Genomic DNA, 18,124 nt, shown 5'->3' with positions numbered 1-18,124 from the left:
CACTGCAAGGGTCAGGAATGATTAATCTGGCCTGAGCTCTGTAGTCTGAGTCTGTGGCAAGATGTTCCCAGGAGAGCTGCCCTACAAGCTTCAAGTATTTCTTACTGTGTCCATACAAAAACAACTAAAGGAGAAAAACACCTTAAGACTTATTTTTCCCCGGACTGTCAGGAAGGGGTTCTTCATGTTGATTTTGCTTCCAGACTGAGTGGAGCTGAGGCCTGGAGGGCAAGGTGGAGAAAGGTAAGTAGAGGTGGAGAGAGAAGCACGGGGAGTCAGAATTGAGAGAGGAGAGGGAGAGTCCAGGCGACACAGTGCAGAGATATGAGCAGAGATAGAGGGATGAGAGGCAAGGAAGGAAGAATGCGTGAGATGGGAAAGACAAGATATTTAATAAACAGTAACTAATCATCAACTAGCCTGGTCCTTGTTCTTCCTCCACCTGTCTATCGCCTACAGCCCCAATCCTGTCCATACACAGCGGTTTAAGAGCACCTAAAGTGGGCGGTGAGAGCGAACCACCCGGAGAGACTGCAAACACACACATTCTAACATCAGAGTATTAGTTACACTTTCTCTTAAAGAAATGTATTGTTCACTCCTAAATTCATTATTCTTAGAATGCATTATATTGATGTTTGGAGCCTATTCTTGAAAGACTCCATAACATTTTGATACATAAATCAAACGCATACTAATCATTATGTACATGATCACTGCCATCCTTCCAAGAATAAATGCTTAATAAAAGAGATATTGTAATTCTGGAGAAATGATATAGTGGGTAAGGTGCTTGTCTTGCATGCAGCTAACACAGATTTAACCGCTGGACAAGTACATCTGATAAATATATATTTGAACATCTTCAAAATTCCACAGCATATTAAAAGATTATACAGGATCTGGGGGATATCTCAGGAGCATTTGCCTTACATGCTGAGACACTGCAGTTTAATCCTCAGAGCCACCAAGTGTTCCCCTCTCCAAATATATGCAAATACCCAGCATCACCAGGGAGTGTCCTCAATTCCCCTAACACCTCTACAATGGCCCTGATGGCCCCCTAATATTCTGTACTGGAACACACCACATTGAACTGGTCCTAATATTAAACAACTTGAGTCAATTGATTGGCCATGACCAGTTGTGACCACTGTGCCTATGGAACATTGCTTGAGAGGCTTCAATATGAAAATACACAAATAGTCTTCCATTAACAAGCATTATTCATTTCAATAATGCAAGCATGATTCTTAACATACTAATCAATTAATATGACATACTATATCAACAAGAGAAAAAAAGAAATCATATAATCATAAAGATAAATGAGAAGAAAGCTTGCATTCAAAAAGACCTAACACTCATTTATATAAATTTCTTCATTAAAATAAGGATTGAGAGTCTCAGGCCGGGGCCGGAGCTCGGGCTCCGGCCGAGATTCGACCCGGGTGGCCATGCTTTTGCACAGCCACGTGGATGTGGAACGAGCAGGAACCAGAGACAGCTTTAGGACTTGGGGTTCCAGCGAGTGCTTGCAACCATGTATGCTGACTGTGAACTAAGCTTTTGCTACATGCTGTTCCAGGAAGGGAAATGATTCATTTTCCAACTTAAATCTCCCTGGACTTAATTACTAGAATACAGAAATTGTAAACCGCGTGGCCGCGGACTTTTTATCTCTTCATTCTCATCAGTGGAAAACTTATTATCAAATATTTCCTTGTCAATAGAGCTGTATTCTTGGGGGATAAATTCCAACAAAATTAGTGAGTCTGTGTTGAAACTCCAACAACAATAGTGAGTTTTGTGTTGAAATCTGGAATGTAATCAAAGTTAAGAGAAAAGGAAGTGAAATTATCAGTCATGCAGGGGGGGGTCTGGGGGATGAGGGGTGGGATGTATACTGTTTTTTTGTTTGTTTGTTTTTGTTTTTGTTTTGTTTTTGTTTTTATTGGTGGTGGAATATGAGCACTGGTGAAGGGACGGGTGTTTGAGCATTGTATAACTGAGACATAAGCCTGAGAACTTTGTAACTTTCCACATGGTGTTTCAATAAAATAAATTTAAAAAAATAAAATAAAATAAGGATTGAAAGTACATCAATAACAAAGGCCAAAAGCAAAGGCCATCTAGAACAATGTTCCATCTGACATCACAATCAATGGTAAAAGACTAAAAATTTCCCCTTTAGATTAATAACAAAATCAAATTAATCCAAATTAGAAAAAAAAGTAAAACTATCACTATTTGTAGATGACATATTAAGTGTATAAATCTCTAAAGACTCCAGTAGTAATATGACCGAAATAAAGCATGTAAAAAAAGAAATTGCAGGCCACAAAACAAATGTATGAAAATGTGTTTCAAGCAATGTGTAGAAGAGAAAAAAGAGAACTATTTCTGTGTATAATTGCATCTGAAAGAATTAAGTACCCCTGCTGTAAGCTTAATCAATGAGATGACAGATTTTCATATTACAAACCCTAATTTACTGTCAAGAAAATAGATGGCTGCACAACAAGATGGAATTATATCCTATGTGCAGAGATTGTTTGAATTATAAAATTCAGTATTATAAAATTGACCATAAAATCATCATATAGATTCAATGATATCAGGATCAAAATCCCAAAGACATAAAACAATCATTACTGAAATTTATATGAATCATAGAAGACCCCAACAGTGAAAGCAATTCTGAGATGATGTAATAAAGCATTGTGCTTGTCAACTTAAAACTAAATTATAATTAAGACTTAAAGAAAAATATACTACTAATAAATAATAATGTTTATAGATAAAAAACTTTTAAATAAATGGAAATTCTAAAATTTAACCAATAATATCAAATCAGAGAAATATATTTAGTTGGAGTAAAATAATAGTATACTCAAAGACCAAATAATAAGCAAATAAAATAATTATAAATTTAAAAACAAAAATAAACCTATGTAAGAAAGTAAAAATTTAAAATTTAGAGAATCATTGCTTTTTGATAAGTAATATCAGAAATCAGAAATATCAGGTGGTAAGTATACATTGGGATTCCTAAGATTACAGAGAGGGAAATAATGTTTAAGGCCAGACTTACTCCCCAAATTTTATATTTAAAGTGAACTATATGTAAATAATAAAACAGAGAGAAAAACAAAATTAATTTCATACATACGGAATAAAATTTATTCAAAGACCTACAAAATAATGCTTGAAAAAAGTTTCAGAGTACTATCAAATAAACTATTTTATATTTCATTAACATTTTCCCAGAAAATTATAGCAATCAATTGATGGAAGTGAATGGAATCTAAAATGTCATCCATGTTAGAGCAAAAAGCAAGACTTTATGTTTTCTCATAGCTGACTGGTAATACCTTCTTTATATATACTCAAACTTCTTCATCCGCTCATCTCAGATTGGGCACAAGAGTTGTTTCCAGATTGGGGGTACTATAAATAGTACTATAACGAAAATAATTACGTATATTTTCTTATACATATTACAGAATTTTTTTCTTTCATACATGATAATTTAATAATGCTATTTTTCCCTCTCCTTTTTTAAGGACATATTACTGGCAAATTTGAATCAACTCAGCCAGATATTTCACTACCAGGGCCTGACAATTTGGTGTGGCCCTCTAATGCCAAGGCACCATCTGGACCACCACCATAGTAGTACATTCAGTGAATGGAAGGCTTGCAACTTAACCTCTGTGTAGCATCCTCAACCCTATAAACACATGCTATTATTTTCTTCATCTTGGCCTACTCTAATTGGTTGAAGTATGTGAATTCTATTCTACTTTTAGAAACTACAGGGATTCTCCCTCAGGGAAGATTTGGCTTCTGGTGAGCAACAATTTTGTGGTTGAATGCAAAAGGGACACAACTTGTGAGAATAAAACCTCCTTTTAGATGCATACAAGAAACTTCTTCCATAAGACTTAAAGCTGTGACTTGCATATCATTATCTCTTAACAAAGATCCTAACTTCATCTCTAAAATGAATACTGCCTAAGCAGCTTAAAAGAACTCACATATTAATCTTCGTATAAGGGGAAGCTTTCTAGATTGAAAGGCTTTTTATTCTGTATTTTGGTGTGTGTGTGTGTGTGTGTGCGTGTGTGTGTGTGTGTGTGTGTATTGTTTGTTTTTAGACTTCTGAATCTCTAATTCAAAAAGCAGGACAAGGAAATAGTAAAAATAAAATGCTGTCTCATGCACAGTCAAGTAGTCTATTTCAAAGTTGACTTTTTAAAGCATCAATCACTGTAATAACTTCTTTTATTCTGCTTTCTGAATGATTATTGTCTGTAAACAAATGATGATAATAATGAAGTGAAGTAAATACATCCCTGTTTAAAAAAATCTTAAAATCCATTTTCCCAGCTAAAGATATAATTTTAAATTCATGGTTAATTCTTTAGAAAGTATAGTTTTGCTTCTTGTATAGCTTAACTGAAGTAAGTATACAACAATTTCTAAAGTATGAAGTACATTACAGGGCTGCAGGAACAGCACAGTGGGTAGGGTGTTTGCCCGTGTTTGCATATGGCCAACCTGGGTTCGATTCCCAGCATCCCATATGGTCCCCCAAGCACCACCAGAAGTAATTCCTGAGTGCATCAGCCAGGAGTAACCCCTGTACACCGCTGGGTGCAACCCAAAAAGCAATAAATAAATAAATAAATAAATACAGTATGAAGTACATCATGAGCAAGATTGCTTTTGACTAAGGCATTTAGAACTAAGGCATTGCTTTTGATTTGAAAATGAACCAATGCAATGGGTAAGAGCATGAAAGGAATTTCTCACAGTTGGTTTTCCCTCAATCTCCCTTTACTTCCTGAGATAGAAGCCCAGGTCTGTGGACCTCTCAGAGGGAATTGGTAACAGGCAGAAGGTACTTGGGCACCATTGTTCTACAAACACAACATGACTCATAATCTGTAGCAGAGCTGCTATAAAAATGTAATTCTTCTTTGCTTCCACCCCTCTGTAAATCATCATCCCTTAACTGATTTAAACAAATTTGGTCTTTGACCTCTAGATGTAGAATTGGCCTCAACAACTCCTTCAGACTGTTGTAGTACTGACTGTTTGATATATGTTAACTACCATAAAATGCAATACTACTTCTTGACAGACCTTTAAAAAATGTCACATATGTCCAAAGTCATGCTAACAGTATTTTTACTCCAAGTGAATCAGTAGCATGAAATATTGCAGATTAATGAAATAATGAGCTTTGTGGCATCAAGATCTGGCATCTAAAACAGCTGGGATTTGCAGTATTGGCCCACCAGTTGCAGCACCTGTCAAATGTACTTCCCACAGAACTTCAAAAGACTTCCAATAAATACCAAATGTTTGAAAGCGTTCTCAGGTGTATAAGTCAGAATTTTTTCAGGCCTGTGAGTTTTGATATTTAACAACCAGATCAGTGCAATAGTTCATAAACCAATCAGCTGTTTAATGATCTATCTGCAAATATTCAAGACTGACAATTTGAGATAGCACAGAAAGCTTAGGAAATTATACTGGCTAATTGTTTTGGGGTTTAAACAAAACAGCAATATATTTAACAGTATTTAAGAATATGTAAACTCCAAAATTAAATCACGCTTTGGAATAAAAATGCTTTGATAATTATTTTAAACATTAAAATTCTTCAAAGAGGTACCATGGAAATATATTATCTATAAATTTAAAAGTATGATAGTATAGATATTTACAAAAAAACATAGTTTATTGTACAATAATTATATGAGAAATATTTTTATAAAATATAAATATTTGTAAATATAGTGATGCATTTATAAATATATGACACATATTTGTACTTTTAAATTAAAATTATTTCAACAACTTTTCGCAAAACAATTTAAAAAGTGTAATACAGGAAGATATTTATTAAATATAAGATTAAAATGTTTTGGTACTTAATAGTTCAAAAATTGTTCTATTTAATTGAGACCAACTGGCCTCATTGCATCTTATAACCTTTGCAATATATATTCAGTAAAGAGAAATAAAAATGAACAGATGGTTCTCCTTAAAGAAGGCAGACAAAGATTTTTCTTACACAATAAATCAGCTTCTAGTGGATTTCCAGGACATTGCCTTAGTCTACTTAGGCATAAAGTTTAAAAATATACATATTTACCTCAGTGTGTATCCAAAATTGATAGAGTAGATTGAACTGAATATGAACAGCATATACAGATGGTGGTATGAAGAGGGCCAGCGGTATGTAGAATATCTGGAAGATTAAAAAAAATTTAAATGTATAAGTGTGATTTTTCAACAAACATATACAATTGCTAACCATTCAGCATTCCTATTTAAATGACTGTAAAAATACCTTATTCTGTATATTTTATTTCCACTTTTGACTTAACAACATAAATTTTCTACATTTTGATAAAGTTGCAGGCATGTTGGTATTACATTCATTGCATTTATTTTCATATTCAATGTTTTAAAGTTAAAATATCGTGTATAGTTTGTCATTTTGTTAACGTTGAAGATGATGGATATGTTTTTCTGAAGCAACTAACTGTACATACTTAATACCTAGACAGCACCCAAAATCTGTATTAATCCCAGCATTGTTAGTAATAAAATTATATTACAATAAAAGTATATTTATAAGGATAAGGTAGAATATGATTTAAAATTTGCTTCATGGCTTTATTTAGGGATCAATGTTTCTTTGTCTTTTCCAAATTAGTAAAGAAAGGATTATATTATGGTTCATAGTAATAACCATTTTTAAGATCCACGTTTCTTTTTTTTTAAATTAATAGTTTATTTTTAATTAGTGAGTCAACGTGAGGGTACAGTTACAGATTTATACATTTTTTGTGCTCATGTTTCTCCCTTACAAAGTTTGATAAACCATCCCTTCACCAGTGCCCATTCTCCACCACCAGCAAACCCAACATCCCTCTCCCCCTCCCCAGTCCCATCTCCCCCTACCCCACACTGCGACTATGGCAGGGTATTCCCTTTTGTTCTCTCTCTCTGATTAGGTATTGTGGTTTGCAATAAAGGTGTTGAGTGGCCATTGTGTTCAGTCTCTAGTCTATATTCGGCCCGCATCATCTTTCCCCCACATGACCTCCAACCACATTGTACTTGGTGTCCCCTTCTCTGAATTGCCCAGAATGAGAGACCAGCCTCCAAGCCATGGAGACAACCTCCTGGTACTTATTTCTACTATTCTTGGGTGTTAGTCTTATAGTCTATTATTGTATATTCCACAGATGAGTGCAATCTTTCTATGTCTGTCTCTTTCTTTCTGACTCATTTCACTTAGCATGATACTTTCCATGCTGATCCACTTATATGCAAAGTTAATGACCTCATTATTTCTAACAGCTGCATAGTATTCCATTGTATAGATGTACCAAAGTTTCTTCAACCAGTCATCTGTTCTAGGGCACTCGGGTTTTTTTCCAGATTCTGGCTATTGTAAACAGTGCTGCGATGAACATATAAGTGCAGATGTCATTTTGACTATACTTTTTTGGCTTTTCTGGGATATATTCCCAGCAGTGGTACTGCTGGGTCAAATGGGAGCTCAACCTCTAGTTTTTGAGACTCTTCCATATTGTTTTCCAAAAGGGCTGAACTAGCCGGCATTCCCACCAGCAGTGTAGAAGGGTCCTTTTCTCCCCACATCCTCTCCAACAGCGGTTGCTTTTATTCTTTTGGATGTGTGCTAGCCTCTGTGGTGTGAGGTGGTATCTCATGGTTGTTTTGATCTACATCTCTCTGATAAGTAGTGATGTAGAGCACTTTTTCATGTTCCTTTTGGCCATTCGTATCTCTTCCTTGGTAAAGTTTCTGTTCATTTCTTCGCCCCAATTTTTGATGGGGTTGGATGTTTTCTTCTTGTAGAGTTCAACCTGTGCTTTATATACCATTGATATCAACCCCTTATCTGATGGGTATTGTGTAAATATCCTTTCCCATTCTGTAGATAGTCTTTGTATTCTGGTCACTGTATCTTTTGCGGTGCAGAAGCTTTTTAGTTTAATGTAGTCCCATTTGTTGATCTCTGTTTTTACTAGATTGCTTAGTTCCGTGTCATCTTTGAAGATACCTTTATCTTCAATATTGTGGAGGGTTTTGCCTACCTTGTCTTCAATGTACCTTATGGTTTGTGGTCTGATGTTGAGGTCTTTAATCTATTTTGATCTGACTTTTGTGCATGGTGTCAGGTCGAGTCCCGTGCCCGCCCACGGCAGCGGGCCAGCTCGGAGCACCCCAGCCCCGCCGGGCAGGTCTCAGTCATTCGCCCACCGTGCCTGACCCCGCCCTCCCGTGTTCGAACAGGTTAGGGGTGTATCCTCTCCTTGGGGGGGGGTGGCCTCAAAAGTGGGCGTGGCCTCTTTCTGGAGCACAGGCCGCTAACGCAACCGCAGGTATTTTTTTTACCATTCTATGCATTGTCCTTTGGCCACAATTGATAGAACCCATTCCTCCGAAAAAACTCCCTGATCATCTTAGTTACTATATGTTAATACTCAACTAACCTAGCCTATCCTAACTTCAAGAAAACTGTCAATGAACACATCAACTTGCACAGAAAAGTCCTTTGTCAAAAGAGCATAGCCACAAATCTTCAGGTGAGGTTCCTCCCATGCTAACGAGAGCTCCAGATAGTAAAGCCCATAACAACATGAAGAAACAGAGAAAATCCCCACCACCAGGAGAGAGCCAAGAAAATATCTCACTAACCTCAGCAGCGACCTCCCTCCCAGAAATACACCCTCCTCTCAGATAAAGAATTCAGAGAGGAAATTGTGAGGATGGTTCACGAACTCAACACAACTATGGAACGAACATCCAACAAATTAAGGGAGGATATGGATGCAGCGTTGGAACGCTCCACCAAGATAATCCAGGAAGAAATGAGAGCAGAAATTTCAAAGCTACGAACAGAAGTCACACAACTAAAAGAATCAGTAGATGAAATTAAAAACTCCGTAGGAGCCCTCAATAGTAGAATGACTACAGCCGAAGACAGAATCAGTGAGCTTGAAGATGAGCTGCACAAAGCATATAGGCAACAACAAATAATGGCAAAAGACCTCAAAATGGCTCTAGAGCAAGTTAGAGTCCTAGGGGATGACCTCAGGAGAAACAACATAAGAATCATGGGAGTGCTGGAACCACACAGAAACAATCCCAATGAAAAAAACACCATTAAAGACATCATTGCTAAAAAATTCCCAGAGCTAGAGAATGCGAACATCCAGATACAAGGAGTCCGAAGGGTGCCAACTAAAAGGGACCCAAATAGAAAATCCCCAAGGCATATCATAGTCAGAATGATGGATGCCGTGGATAGAGACACAATACTGCAAGCAGCAAGATCAAAGAAGGAGATCATATACAAAGGCGCACCCCTTAGATTCACAGCAGACCTATCAGAAGAAACCCTCCAAGCCCGAAGACAATGGTAGGATATAGTGAAAAAACTTCATGAAATGAATGCCTCACCAAGAATACTCTGCCTGGCTAAACTCTCAGTTAAACTTGAAGGAACCATACACTATTTCATGGACAAGCAACAGCTCAGGAACTTCATAGACTCAAGACCAAATTTATTTTTTGTTTTTTGTTTGTTTGTTTGTTTTTTGCTTTTTGGATCATACCTGGCGATGCACAGGGGTTACTCCTGGCTCTGCACTTAGGAATTACCCCTTGCGGTGCTCAGGGGACCATATGGGATGCTGGGATTCGAACTCCGATCGGCCGCGTGCAAGGCAAACGCCCTACCCGCTGTGCTATCGCTCCAGCCCCTCAAGACCAAATTTAAAAGAAGGACTCAAAGGGCTACTATAAGACAAGGAAAAAGACCTATAAGAACAACAAACCCTACAGGAAAATGGCACAAAATCCCATGACAATAATTTTTCTTAATGTTAACGGGCTAAATGCACCAATCAAGAGGCACAGAGTGGCAAAATGGATTCGGAAACTAAACCCAAGTTTCTGCTGCCTACAAGAAACACATCTGAATAGCCAGAACAAACACAGACTCAAAATCAAAGGATGGAAAACAATCCTGCAAGCAAACAGCCCCCTCAAAAAAAAAAAGCGGGGGTGGCCATACTAGTATCCGATAGCATAGATTTCAGGCTGAAAAAGATCAGAAGGGACAGCAAAGGTCATTTTATATTCATCAAGGGATATGTACAACAGGAAGAAATCACACTCCTAAATGTATGCGCACCTAATGAACAACCAGCTAAATATGTAAAGGAACTCCTAACAGAATTTAAGGAGGACATAACTAGCACCACGATAGTAGTTGGAGATTTCAACACTGACTTATCACCTCTGGATAGATCGACAAGAACAACACTCAGCAAGGAAATGATTGCCCTGAAGGAAGAAATGGAAGAGACAGGGCTAATAGACCTATACAGGGCTATACACCCCAAAAAGAAAGAATACACATTCTTTTCCAGCTTACAAGGAACGTTTTCCAAAATAGACCATGTTCTGGGCCACAAATTATACCTTAATAGAATTGGGAAGATAGAAATTGTATCAACTATCTATTCAGACCATGATGCACTGAAGATGGAAGTTAATCACGCACAGACGCGGAGAACCAAATCAAACACTTGGAAATTAAACAACTCACTATTGAACAATGAGTGGGTCACGGAGGAAATCAAGGAAGAAATCAAGAGATACCTCGAAACAAATGAGAATGAAGAAACAAGCTACCAGAACCTATGGGATGCAGCTAAAGCTGTGTTAAGGAGAAAATTTATAGCTCTGCAAGCCTTCCTCAGAAAGGAAGAAAGGGCCTATATAGATAGCTTGACTTCGCAGCTCAAGATCTCAGAAGAGGACCAGCAAAAGGAACCCAAACCAGATTGAAGGAAAGAAATAATAAAACTTAGAGCAGAAATTAACGATATGGAAACCCGAAAAACAATCCGTAAGATCAATGAAACAAAGAGCTGGTTCTTCGAGAAAATAAATAAGATTGATAAACCGCTAGCAAGACTCACAAAGAAAGAAAGAGAGAAAACCCGAATAAACCGAACCAGAAATAAAAAGGGGGACATCACAACAGAAACCAAGGTGATTCAAAGGATCATCAGAGACTACTTTGAAAGTCTGTATGCCATGAAACAAGAGAACCTAAAAGAAATGGATGAATTCCTTGACTCCTACAAAGTTCCACGTTTCTTAACAAATATATACTTATTTGAAAAAACAACTTATACAACTTATATTTAAACCACAGAATTATTACAATCAAGTAATAAACACAATCTGTTGTGTTTGCCTAGCAATACTGATTCCCCAAACTGGATTCATGTTTTAAGAAGACATTTAGTCAAATGGGTAACTAAACAAAGAAGTAGAATAAAACAATCTCTGATTTCCATTTTACATCTGGGTTCTGTAGTTATTATTTCCCAAAGTCCAGATATTTTAAAAACAGTTCTGAATATTTTCATTTTAATTGTAAATTATTCAAATAGGTTTTTCTCAATTATCATCTCAATACTGCTTAGTAATAATTATGCATCTTAAATACATCATTTGCCAAAACTCATCTAGCTTTTATTTCTAGCCTGAAGTTATGAAATTCTCAACTTTCATCAGAAGCAGGTAAGTTTTATTAGTTATAAATATATTATTAGCAATAAATTGAATTGGTGAACAGCAAAAGAATACTAGTCTCTTATTCAAGATACATTCTTTGATAGGGCATGTGGATTCTCAAATAGTGCTCAGCAGTCCCAGAAGCCCCTCCTGGAAATTTGAGACCAAATAAAGAGTGGTTCAGTGAGTTAATAAAACACTCTACATGATTTCCTAAGCTGAGGATTGTTGCAAGGCTGTCACTTAAGTCAAGAGACTACCTGGATCAACCCAGCAGTACTAGGGTCATCCAGTGCCAGACCCAATGATGCTCAGGGAACCATGTCATACAAGAATTGTATTGGATTGGCAGCATGTAAGAAAGAAACTTTATACCTCCCCTCCCCAAGACTTTTCTACCGTTGTGTTGTTTTGGAGCCACGCCAGGAGGTGCTCAGGGCTTCTAGATGCCTGGATCTTTGCTCGGGAATCAATTTTGGTGGGTTTCGAGGATTAAACCTAGGAAGGCTGCATGCAAGGAATTGCCTTACATGCTGTTCATTATTTCTGGATACCATCTCCCCCCCATATATGTGTGTATGTGTATATATATATATATATATGTATATATACATATATATAAAAACCCATATATATTTCTTTTTGCTTGTTTGTTTTGTCTATTTTTTGTTTATTTGGTTTGTTGGTTATGTTTTATTTTTGTTTTGTTCTTTGTGCCACACCCTGCAATTTTCAGGGCTGACTCCTGGCTCTGTGCTTAAGGATCACTCCTAGTGAGCTCAGGCAATCATACAGGGTGCTGAGGATCAAATTCCAAGTTGGCCTATTATAAGACAAGTGATCTACCCACTGTACTTTTCTCCAGCCCTGATAACATAAAATTTTAAGTCTTGGTTTCATTACGAAATTTCTATGAAAACCATATATTTCATAAAATTTTCTAGGCTTACTTCTCTCAGTTTAATGGAAAGGGAAAAACAATTTGATATGTAATCATATTATGGGATAGGATAATGAAGAAAGAAAGAAAAAATTCTCAAATAAATTGGATCAGAAATGAAATGGGAGAAATTACCACGGGCTAATTAGAAATTCAATTTATCATGAGGTTACTATAAATTTATACTCTTAAAATGGAAGACCCAAAAAAAAAATGGACAGGTTCTTACAATTATGTAATCTGCCAAAACTCAGTGAGGAGTAAATAGAAAAACAGGCTAATCATGATTAAGGAAATACTAATTTAGTGTATGTCCAAAAACAAAAGCTTTGGTTCAGATGGGGTCACTGGTGAGTTACCTCAAACCTACAGAAACTTACTACTTTTACTCCTCAATCTCTTCCAAAGTATTGAGAAAAGAAGAATTCTTTCCAACTACTTCTTTGAAAACATTACTCTAATACCCAAAAGAAAGAAAAATATTACTAAAAAAATGTCTAGCACTTTCCCTGATGAATTCAAAATCTTCAACAAAATATTAATAAGTCAAATCCAGCAGCATATCAAAAATATCATACACCACAATTAAGTGTGATTCATTCCAGGGATGCAGAATGGTGCAACATACAGAAATTGGCATAATATAGAATATAAATAAATGTGAAGATAATTATATGATCTTCTCTATTAATGCAGAAAAAGCTTTCAATAATATTCATTCATGATAAAAAAATACGACAAAAACCAAAAATTTCTCAACAAAATTGTGCTGAAAGGAACTTTCCTAAAGATATGGCTACCTATAACACACCCGGAGACAGTATCATTCTCAATGAAAAAATAACTGTAAGCATTTCCTCTGAGATCAGACATATGGCAAATATGTGGTCCACTGTCTCTCTCTACAATTCATATGTTATTAGAAGTCTTAAAAACAAGAACCAGTGGGGAAAAAAAAAGAAAAATCCACATAAGAAAAGAAGTTGCACTACCACTGTTCGCACATGATATGATAGTATACATAGAAAACCCTAAAGAGTCAACTATAAAATTAGAAACAATAAGCCAATATAGAAAAGTAGCTGACTAAAAGATCAACAGACACAAAAATCTGTTATATTCCTATATGTCACAATAGGCTGGAGCGCACAGTGGTAGGGCGTTCGCCTTTCACACAGCCGACCCGTGTTCGATTCCTCCGCCGCTCTCGGAAAGCCCAACAAACTACCAAGAGTATCGTGCCCGAAGGGCAGAGTCTGGCAAGCTACCTGGCGTATTGGATATGCCAAAAACAGTAACAGTAAGTCTCACAATGAGAGATGTTACTGGTGCCTGCTCAAACAAATCGATGAGCAACGGAATTGAGAGAGAATTGATAAACATACCTTGACAAATATAGACTAAGGCAATGCTACAGTGAAAAAATACTAATTCATTAAAAACACTTCTTGGTTAGTTTAAAAAACAATAATGTGGGGTCACAAAAATAGTAAAGGGATTTTAGGCCTCATGCAAGGCAAACTGGCCTCCATTCGACCCCAGACACTGCATGCTCCCTGGCCAGGACAGTGGGCTGTGGCTGCCCAGGTGGTATCCACAGGACTCAAGCAACACTGCACTGCATCCTGGGCCCTAGCTCTGAACTGCTCAACGAATGGGCAGACTATTGCTGAAAGTGTCCCAGGCCACCCTGAGTATTGTTTGAGAGGCCTGCCACCCCCAGTATTGCAAAGTTAAAACTATTGAAATAATTATTCACAAGAAATATAGGGACCACACTGGTGGAATGAGATTTTCCCTATCTCTTCATGTAACAAGAAATCAATGAGATTTCTTTCTCAAAACCATGGAGCAAGCCCAGCCTCCAAGTGGTCCCGGCTGCCGGAAGTCACGCCCTCGACCCACCCTCTGTGCCATCTTGCCACATTCAACAGAGAAGCAGCCAGGCATTCTGGTGAGCAACGCAACCCAAAGAATGCTCCGGACACGAATCGGGGCCAGCAACACCGGGGATCCAGACGGAGGAGGTGCAGCCACCACACCTTCTCCAGATTGGAGCCCTGGCGACACTGAGCAGCAACTAACATGGCTCCGGGATGCAGGACTGGGACACATCACTAACGCGGCCGCGTGACCTTTTCTAAAAACTGAAAACATACAATCTTTTAATGGAAAACTAATTATCAAATGCTTCCTTAGTTGGGCTGTCTTGTTTGGGGGTAAAACTCCCACAACAATAGTGAGTTTTGTGTTGAAATATGGAACGTAATCAAGGTAAAGAGAAAATAAAGTGAAATTCATTAGTTATACAGTTGGGGGGGACCGGGGGCGGGGGTATGCTGGGGATTTTGGTGGTGGAATATGGGCACTGGTGAAGGGATGGTGTTTGGATATTGTATAACTGAGACATAAACCTGAGAACTTTGTAACTTTCCACATGGTGATAAAATAAAAATTAAAAAAATTTAAAAAATTAAAAATAATATCCCACAAAAAAAAGGGAAAATAAAAGAAAATTTTAAAAAAGAATATAGGGGCTGGAGCGATAGCACAGTGGGTAGGGCGTTTGCCTTGCACGCGGCCAACCCGGGTTCGATCCCCGGCATCCCATATGGTCCCCCAAGCACTGCCAGGAGTAATTCCTGAGTGCAAAGCCAGGAGTAACCCCTGAGCATCGCTGGGTGTGACCCAAAAAGCATAAAAAATATAAATAAAATTAAAAAAATTAAAAAAAATAAAAAAGAATATAAAAAAAAAACCATGGAGCAATTGAACTTACTCATTCAGAAAGGTAACAGTGGGCAATGTAACAGGGTTATTTGGTATAGAAACAAGCAATTTTAGCATAAGAGATCATTTACAATGACATTGGCAGAATCAGTGATCTCTATGATGCTCTTGGAGTCCTAAGATTGTCTACTGCTAATGCACAGTTCTAAGTTAAACTATCATCAACAGTACAAAAATTCTTTTATGACTCTGCAGCTGTGTTTTTAATATTTTCTTACAGTTTAATATTTGCTACAGAGCTGCAAAAGAGTATCCTTTCCTCCACCTAGTTTCTACTGTTGCTTACTAGTATGTAACATTGTCAAAAAATGGAAAACAACCTTGCATTACTACAAAATAGGCATTACTAAAATATAAAAAGTATTTAGATTTCACTAACTCCTTCCTTTCCCCATGTACTTTTTCATTTAAGATTCCCCTCTAAGACACATTGTTTTATTCTTTATATTTCATCAGTTCCTCTTATGACTTTCTCAAATGTTCCTTGAGTTTCAAGATCTTTACACTTTCTAGGAGTTATTAATAAGTTATTTGTTTATAACTTATTAATAAGTTATAACTTTCTAGGAGTTATTATAAGTTATTTTACCCCTTAATCTGAGCATGGTACACGCTTTGTCTCAGAATCAGACTGGTACTATGGGTTTTGGAGATTGAGACTGTGAAGAGAAGTTTTTAGTCACACCTTGTACCAAATGGTACACACTACCAATAAGACATTACTGTTATATTAAAAACTCTCTACTCTGAAGTTATGATCTCAGCCTACTCAGTCTGTTTTTCCTCTCCCATTATATATTATTTATAAGAAATTTACTAAGAAGAGATTCCAGCAAAAATGTAATGGCAGAGTAAAGGAGATAATAAGTTTTATCTTCTTAGTGATGGTGAGCAGTATTGAGATATAATATTTTGTACTTTATATTATATAAGTATAATATTTTATACTTTTGAATAATTTTAAAGTAATTTTAACAAACTTAACTTCCTTACATTACATAAATTCCAGTTTTGTATCAATAAAATAATCATGTGTATATAAAACATTGAGCTGGAGAGATAGCACAGCGGTAGGGCGTTGGCCTTTCATGCGGCCGACCGTGTTCGATTCCTCTGCCCCTCTCGGAGAGCCCAGCAAACTACTGAGAGTATCGAGCCCACACGGCAGAGCCTGGCAAGCTACCTGTGGCATATTGTATATGCCAAAATCAGTAACAATAATCTCACAATGAGAGACGTTACTGGTGCCCGCTCGAAAAAATCGATGAGCAACGAGATGACAGTGACAGTGATATACAGCATTAATTTCACCACTACAAGGCAATTTTATCTTTTGTAATGGGAATTGTTTAAGACATGTTTTGTCACAATTATTTATCCTCAATTATTGACATATTCAATAATTTATCTATAACAGTATTAATTTAATTCATTTATTATATACTTTAACTATAGCTCCAAACTATGTCAAAATTTATTGTGTACTCAAATTTTATTGTTTAAATTATTCCATATTTTGGTCTTTGGATACTATGAAATTTTATGTACTGTATTCTTTCATTTTCTGTATTTATGTCTTTTGTATAAAATCATAGTACTGAGGATCTTTCTTTATAAGGTGGAGAAAATAAAATTTAATCCTGACTATTTTACATGACATTATAATAACAATAGCACTGTAGCACTGTCAACCCGTTGTTCATCGATTTGCTCAAGCAGGCACCACTGTGAGATTTGTTACTGTTTTTGGCATATGGAATACACTACAGGTAGCTTGCAAGCTCTACCACGTGGGCAGGATACTCTCGGTAGCTTGCTAGGGTCTCTGAAAGGAACGGAGGAATTGAACCCCGGTCGGCTGCATGCAAGGCAAACGCTCTACCCGTTGTGCTATTGCTTCAGTACATGCATAACATTATATATCCAAAAACATGTTATTGTTTGCAAAATAAAAAGATTGTCAAATTGTATTACAGGTTACCTATGTTATAAGAAAGCAAAGAATCTTGATGCAAACTTCCATATTCTCATATGGTAGAAAGTGAAGGAGCAATTGCAATTACTGATATGGATAATACTGAATGCTTCCCAGACTCCCAAAATACCAAAGCATACCAAATAATGCATACACCATAAAATAATCTGAAATAGTAAAAATAATTTAGTATCACTGTATCACTGTCATCCCATTGTTCATCAATTTACTTGAGCTGGCACTAGTAACGTCTCTATTCCTCTCAGCCCTGAGATTTTAGCAGCCTCTCCTTTCTCATCTTTCCCAATGATTGGAGGTTCTTTTAGGGTCAGGTGAATGAGACTTATCGTTACTGGTTTTGGCATATCAAATTAGCATTGAGTAGGTAGCTTGCCAGGCTCTGCCTGTGCAGGCAGGATACTCCCTTAGTTAATAATTCAGTAAAATCAGAAATTATATGTCAAATACATGATAAGTACTTGGACTGTGCTAAATAATTAATGAGTAAGGAGGTTAATAATATGTGTTACTCGAGACTGGCATAATAGCACAGCAGGTAGGGCATTTGCTTTGCATGCAGCTGACCGGGGTTCCATTCCCAGCATCCCATATTGTACCCTGAGCACCGCCAGGAGTAATTACTGAGTGCAGAGCCAGGAATAACCTCTGTGCATCTCCAAGTGTGACCCCAAAAAACAAATAATAATAATAATAATAATAATATGTGTTGTTCAGGGTAAATTAACTCTTCAATGACTACTACGAAACAA

The 18,124-nt window shown here is 36.9% G+C and overlaps 1 protein-coding gene across 1 annotated transcript in view; it reads right to left on the bottom strand.

Annotated features, from left to right (window-relative positions):
* The window catches only part of AGMO (alkylglycerol monooxygenase), a 321,738-nt gene that overhangs the window by 194,588 nt on the left and 109,026 nt on the right, over positions 1-18,124 (bottom strand). Inside the window, exon 5 of the mRNA XM_055141569.1 lies at positions 6,170-6,265. Within this exon, the coding sequence (XP_054997544.1) occupies positions 6,170-6,265 (96 nt within the window). The remainder of the gene's footprint in view (positions 1-6,169; positions 6,266-18,124) is intronic.

Source organism: Sorex araneus, chromosome 1, assembly GCF_027595985.1.
Source record: "Sorex araneus isolate mSorAra2 chromosome 1, mSorAra2.pri, whole genome shotgun sequence".
In the NCBI taxonomy this organism is placed as follows: domain Eukaryota; kingdom Metazoa; phylum Chordata; class Mammalia; order Eulipotyphla; family Soricidae; genus Sorex; species Sorex araneus.
This window is presented reverse-complemented; position numbering and strand designations above follow the sequence as displayed.